This window comes from Lampetra planeri, unplaced genomic scaffold (assembly GCF_965212315.1).
Source record: "Lampetra planeri unplaced genomic scaffold, kcLamPlan1.2.h2 scaffold_2231, whole genome shotgun sequence".
Taxonomy (NCBI): Eukaryota; Metazoa; Chordata; class Hyperoartia; order Petromyzontiformes; family Petromyzontidae; genus Lampetra; species Lampetra planeri.
The window spans coordinates 1-6,872 of record NW_027615002.1 but is presented as its reverse complement, the minus strand read 5'-3'; the positions used below and the strand labels follow the sequence as shown (position 1 = coordinate 6,872).

Genomic DNA, 6,872 nt, shown 5'->3' with positions numbered 1-6,872 from the left:
GTGTGTCTGCGTGTGTGTCTGCCCCCCCACCACCAAACCCAGCCCCCCCACCACCACAGCCCCCCCCCCACCACCCAGCCCCCCCCCACCACCACCCAGCCCCCCCCCCACCACCACCACAGCCCCCCCCCCACCACAGCCCCCCCCCAGCCCCCCCCCCAGCCCCCCCCACCGTTGTGAGTGAGGAACGAGAGAGATGCAAAGCTGAAGGAGGCCATTTTTATTGTTGACAATCAACGACTCCGAGTTGAAGACGACGGCGCTCCACACGTGACCTCCCGCGTGGCTCCGCCTCGCTCCCACGTGACCTCCCACGTGACCCCCCACGTCACACGCGCGGCCACGTGTAGCCACGCCCACTACTTGTAGGCCCAGACGCGCACGGCTCGAACCTGCAGCGCCGCCTCTTCCCCGTCGTTGACTCCGCGCTTCCACGTGGGGGAACCACTCAGCCCTGCACGTGGTGGGGGAGGGGGCGGGGGCTTGTGACGCGCAGCGAGGTCACGTGCTCGGCGCGTGACGTCACGGTGGCGCACGTCACAAAGGGAGAAACGGACAAAGGTGCCCTGTCGCCCGGGTAGCCTCTAGCAGGGCGTTCGGGGCAAGTGCTGCACACTCACTCACACTCACTCACACTCACTCTCACACTCACTCATTCACACTCAATCACTCACACACACTCACTCACTCACACAACCCACTCACACACACTCACACACTCACTCACACTCAATCACTCACTCACACACCCACTTACTCTCACACACTCACTCACACTCAATCACTCACTCACACACCCACTCACACACACTCACCATTCACACTCAATCACTCACCACACACCCACTTACCTCACACACTCACTCACACACACCCACTCACTCACACTCACTCACTCACACACCCACTCACTCACTCACACTCACTCACACTCACTCACTCACACTCAATCACTTACACACACTCACTCACTCACACTCAATCACACACACACACTCATTCACTCACTCTCACTGACTCACACTCAATCATTCACTCACACTCAATCACTCACTCACTCACACACACTCACACTCACTTACTCACACTCACTCACCCACTCACACACTCACTCACACACCCACTCACTCACACTCACACACTCACTCACACACCCACTCACTCACACTCACACACTCACTCACACACCCACTCACTCACACTCACTCACACACCCACTCACTCACTGACACTCACACACTCACTCACACACCCACTCACACTCACTCACTCACTCACACTCAATCACTCAATCACTCACTCACACACTCACTCACACACCCACTCACTCTCACTCACTCACTCACACACTCACTCACACACTCACTCACACCCACTCACACTCACTCACCCACACTCACACAATCACTCTCATCACCCCCCACCCACCACCACCCACTTGGCATTGTAGAAGTCACTCACTCACTCACACTCACTCACTCACTCACACTCAATCACTCAATCACTCACTCACACACTCACTCACACACCCACTCACTCTCACTCACTCACTCACACACTCACTCACACACTCACTCACACCCACTCACACTCACTCACCCACTCACACAATCACTCTCATCACCCCCCACCCACCACCACCCACTTGGCATTGTAGAAGTCACTCACTCACTCACACTCACTCACTCACACTCACTCACTCACTCACACTCACTCACTCACACTCAATCATTCACTCACACTCAATCACTCACTCACTCACACACACCCACTCACACACCCACTCACTCGCACTCACTCACACTCACTCACTCACTCTCTCATCACCCCCCCCCACCACCACCACCCACTTGGCATTGTAGAAGTCCAGCATAGCGGTGGTGGCGCTGTTCTTCCAGGGCTTGGGGTGAGGCTTGTTGGTCCACTCGTCCAAGAAGTTGGACGCTCCACCCACCGCCAGGTTCAACTCCAGGTAGAACTGGCGGGAGGAGCGGTGGCGCTGCGGTTAGCACGCTAGCAACTCCAGCGGAGCTCCGAGAGTTCGATTCCCGCTCACGGACACCACCACCACCCGCCACCCACCGCCACCACCACCACCGCCACCACCACCACCGCCACCGCCGCCACTACCACCACCACTACCACCACCACTACCACTACCACCACCACCCACCGCCACCACCACCGCCACCACCGCCACTACCACCACCACCACCGCCGCCACCACCACCGCCACCACCATCACCATCACCACCACCACCACCATCACCACCACCTCCTCCCACACCATTCTGCTCACCTCCTGGTCGAACGGGGCCATCTTGGAGGCGCCCTTCCAGGGGTTGTCCACGTGGTTGGGGAACTCTCCCAGAGCCAGAAGCCTCCGGCGCCAGGAGCCACCTTCAGCGTCTCTTCCCCCGTCCAGGAGGAACCTGAAACCAAGCGACAAAGACGACGATGCCAGCCCCTTCCCGGTGTAATAAAGGTCAGCCTGGACCACGTGGCAGCCTGGACCACGTGGCAGCCTGGACCACGTGGCAGCCTGGACCACGTGGCAGCCTGGACCACGTGGCAGCCTGGACCACGTGGCAGCCTGGACCCCGCTCCAGCGTGGCCTGAAGGAGGGAGCTGTGGGTGAAGGAGAGAGCTGTGAGTGAAGGAGAGAGCTGTGGGTGAAGGAGGGAGCTGTGGGTGAAGGAAAGAGCTGTGAGTGAAGGAGAGAGCTGTGGGTGAAGGAGAGAGCTGTGGGGGTGAAGGAGGGAGCTGTGGGTGAAGGAGGGAGCTGTGAGTGAAGGAGAGAGCTGTGGGTGAAGGGAGGGAGCTGTGGGTGAAGGAGAGAGCTGTGAGTGAAGGAGAGAGCTGTGGGTGAAGGAGAGAGCTGTGGGTGAAGGAGGGAGCTGTGGGTGAAGGAGGAGAGCTGTGGGTGAAGGAGAGAGCTGTGGGTGAATGAGGGAGCTGTGGGTGAAGGAGAGAGCTGTGAGTGAAGGAGAGAGCTGTGGGTGAAGGAGGGAGCTGTGGGTGAAGGAGAGAGCTGTGGGTGAATAAGGGAGCTGTGAGTGAAGGAGAGAGCTGTGGGTGAAGGAGGGAGCTGTGGGTGAAGGAGAGAGCTGTGGGTGAAGGAGAGAGCTGTGGGTGAATGAGGGAGCTGTGGGTGAAGGAGAGAGCTGTGAGTGAAGGAGAGAGCTGTGGTGAAGGAGGGAGCTGTGGGTGAAGGAGAGAGCTGTGGGTGAAGGAGAGAGGCCGTGGGGACAATGTCATGATGCGGATGCTGCTGATGATGATGCTGCTGCTGATAATGTTGATGATGATGCTGATGATATTGCTGCTGATGATGATAATCCTGATTATGATGCTGCTGATGCTGCTGGCGATGAATCTGATGATGCTGCTGATGATGATGCTGATGACGCTGCTGATGATGCCGTCACCTGATGTAGTCCGGAGTTCTCTCCACCTCATATTTATGGAAATCACTCCGAAAGTTCCCTCCTTCGCTTTCCTGCGGTGTTGGGAGAGGCACGGGGGGGGAGGGAGGGGAGGGAGGGAGGGATAAAAATAAAAACATCATAAGATAATTCTCACGACGTTTCGGCCACAACGCAAGCAGCCATCTTCAGGTGAAGAACCTGAAGACGACTGCTTGCGTTGTGGCCGAAACGTCGTAAAGAACCTGAAGACGGCTGCTTGCGTTGTGGCCGAAACGTCGTGAGAATTATCTTATCATGTTTTATTTTTATTATTTTATTATTTTCCTTCTACGTGACTTTACCGAAAGAACCAAGAAGATGAATCCCTGCAGTCACGAAAGCTTTAAATAGAAATATAATATTTTATTTTATTATAATTAAATAATAAAAACAAAACATAATAATATTTTAAAACATAATAAAAATAATTCATTTTTATGTTTTATTTTTATTATTTTATTACTTCCCTTCTACGTGACTTTACCGAACGAACCAAGAAGATGAATCCCTGCAGTCACGAAAGCTTTAAATCGAAATATAATATTTTATTTTATTATAATTAAATAATAAAAACAAAACATAATAATATTTTAAAACATAATAAAAAGAATACATTTTTATGTTTTTTTTTATTATTTTATTACTTCCCTTCTACGTGACTTTACCGAACGAACCAAGAAGATGAATCCCTGCAGTCACGAAAGCTTTACATCGAAATTTAACCTCTACCCACTTCGCCACGTATGTCCTCCACCAGGCGTTGAGGTCGGCGCTGGGTCCCCAGTGCAGCACCGAGTCCATCTCGTCCACGCCGTGAGAGACTCCCCCCGATCCTTCAGGTCCACGTTGCCTGCACCGCAGTTGGGACGACAAAGCCGCCGGGGGTGAAGGAAAGAGCTCCCTCCTTCATGCACAGCTCCCTCCTTCATGCATAGCTCCTTCCTTTACCCACAGCTCTCTCCTTCACCCACAGCTCTCTCCTTCACCCCACAGCTCTCTCCTTCACCCAACAGCTCCCTCCTTCACCCACAGCTCCCTCCTTCACCCACAGCTCTCTCTTCACCCTCAGCTCCCTCCTTCACCCACAGCTCCCTCCTTCACCCACAGCTCTCTCCTTCACCCACAGCTCCTTCCTTTACCCACAGCTCTCTCCTTCACCCACAGCTCTCTCCTTCACCACAGCTCCCTCCTTCACCCACAGCTCTCTCCTTCACCCTCAGCTCCCTCCTTCACCCACAGCTCCCTCCTTCACCCACAGCTCTCTCCTTCACCCACAGCTCCTTCCTTTACCCACAGCTCTCTCCTTCACCCACAGCTCCCTCCTTCACCCACAGCTCTCTCCTTCACCCACAGCTCCTTCCTTTACCCAGCTCTCTCTCTCCTTCACCCACAGCTCTCTCCTTCACCCACAGCTCCTCTCCTTCACCCACAGCTCTCTCCTTCACCCTCAGCTCCCTCCTTCACCCACAGCTCCCTCCTTCACCCACAGCTCTCTCCTTCACCCACAGCTCCTTCCTTTACCCACAGCTCTCTCCTTCACCCACAGCTCCCTCCTTCACCCACAGCTCCCTCCTTCACCCACAGCTCCCTCCTTCACCCACAGCTCTCTCCTTCACCCACAGCTCCCTCCTTCACCCACAGCTCCTCCTTCACCCACAGCTCTCTCCTTCATCCACAGCTCTCTCCTTCATCCACAGCTCCCTCCTTCACCCACAGCTCTCTCCTTCACCCACAGCTCCCTCCTTCACCCACAGCTCTCTCCTTCATCCACAGCTCCTCCTTCACCCACAGCTCTCTCCTTCACCCACAGCTCCCTCCTTCACCCACAGCTCCCTCCTTCACCCACAGCTCCCTCCTTCACCCACAGCTCCCTCCTTCACCCCACAGCTCTCTCCTTCACCCACAGCTCCCTCCTTCACCCACAGCTCCCTCCTTCACCCACAGCTCCCTCCTTCACCCACAGCTCTCTCCTTCATCCACAGCTCCCTCCTTCACCCACAGCTCCCTCCTTCACCCACAGCTCTCTCCTTCACCCACAGCTCCCTCCTTCACCCACAGCTCCCTCCTTCACCCACAGCTCCCTCCTTCACCCACAGCTCCCTCCTTCACACCACAGCTCCCTCCTTCACCCACAGCTCCCTCCTTCACCCACAGCTCTCTCCTTCATCAACAGCTCCCTCCTTCACCCACAGCTCCCTCCTTCACCCACAGCTCCCTCCTTCACCCACAGCTCCCTCCTTCACCCACAGCTCCCTCCCTTCACCCACAGCTCTCTCCTTCATCCACAGCTCCCTCCTTCACCCACAGCTCCTCCTTCACCCACAGCTCTCTCCTTCACCCACAGCTCCTTCCTTTACCCACAGCTCTCTCCTTCACCCACAGCTCTCTCCTTCACCCACAGCTCCCTCCTTCACCCACAGCTCTCTCCTTCACCCACAGCTCTCTCCTTCACCCACAGCTCCCTCCTTCACCCACAGCTCCCTCCTTCACCCACAGCTCTCTCCTTCATCCACAGCTCCCTCCTTCACCCACAGCTCCCTCCTTCACCCACAGCCTCCCTCCTTCACCCACAGCTCTCTCCTTCACCCACAGCTCCCTCCTTCACCCACAGCTCCCTCCTTCACCCACAGCTCTCTCCTTCACCCACAGCTCCCTCCTTCATCCACAGCTCTCTCCTTCACCAACAGCTCCCTCCTTCACCCACAGCTCTCTCCTTCATCCACAGATCCCTCCTTCACCCACAGATCCCTCCTTCATCCACAGCTCTCTCCTTCACCCACAGCTCTCTCCTTCACCCACAGCTCTCTCCTTCATCCACAGATCCCTCCTTCACCCACAGATCCCTCCTTCACCCACGGCTCCCTCCTGCCCAGCTCGCCCGCCCCGCCCACCCCGAGCCACTCACCGCGGGACTCGGCGACTTTGATGTGCCCGGAGAGTGGCCACGAGCCGTAGGCGTTCGTCTTGGGGAGCAGCCAGATGCCTGACCACGGGTAGAGGGGGCGGGAGTGGGGAGGGAGGTGGAGGAGGGAGGGTGGTGGGAGGGAGATGGAGGAGGGAGACGGGAGGGAGATGGAGGGGACAGGAGAGGACAGGAGAGGGGAGGGAGGAGGAGGAGGGAGGAGGTGGAGGAGGGAGGGTGGTGGGAGGAAATGAGGGAGGTGGAGGAGAGAGGGTGGGTAGGTGGGGAGATGAGAGGGTGGAGGGAGGGAGATGAGAGGGAGAGTTTTGGGGGGTCGCAGTCGTCACTCCGTGGGGGTGCCCCGTCCCACCCACCCCCTCTCCCCCCCCCCCCACTCTCCCCCCCCCCACCGACTCACCAGGCCACAGCCAATCACCGGTGGGCAATCATGCTGTGCCCCTCCCACTCCACCCCCCCTCCCCCCCTCTTTCTCTCCCCCCCCC

The 6,872-nt window shown here is 57.0% G+C and overlaps 1 protein-coding gene across 1 annotated transcript; it reads right to left on the bottom strand.

Annotated features, from left to right (window-relative positions):
- Positions 1-205: 205 nt before the first annotated feature.
- LOC144740514 (beta-1,3-glucan-binding protein-like) lies at positions 206-6,820 on the bottom strand (the record flags this gene model as incomplete). The annotated part of the gene is given in 12 exon segments (XM_078623360.1): positions 206-440; positions 442-454; positions 1,851-1,978; positions 2,300-2,373; positions 2,376-2,418; positions 2,420-2,432; positions 3,429-3,471; positions 3,474-3,499; positions 4,201-4,297; positions 4,300-4,317; positions 6,373-6,450; positions 6,788-6,820. Coding segments are annotated over 12 exon segments (647 nt in total), but the record flags the coding sequence as incomplete, so codon positions are not given.
- Positions 6,821-6,872: the final 52 nt, after the last annotated feature.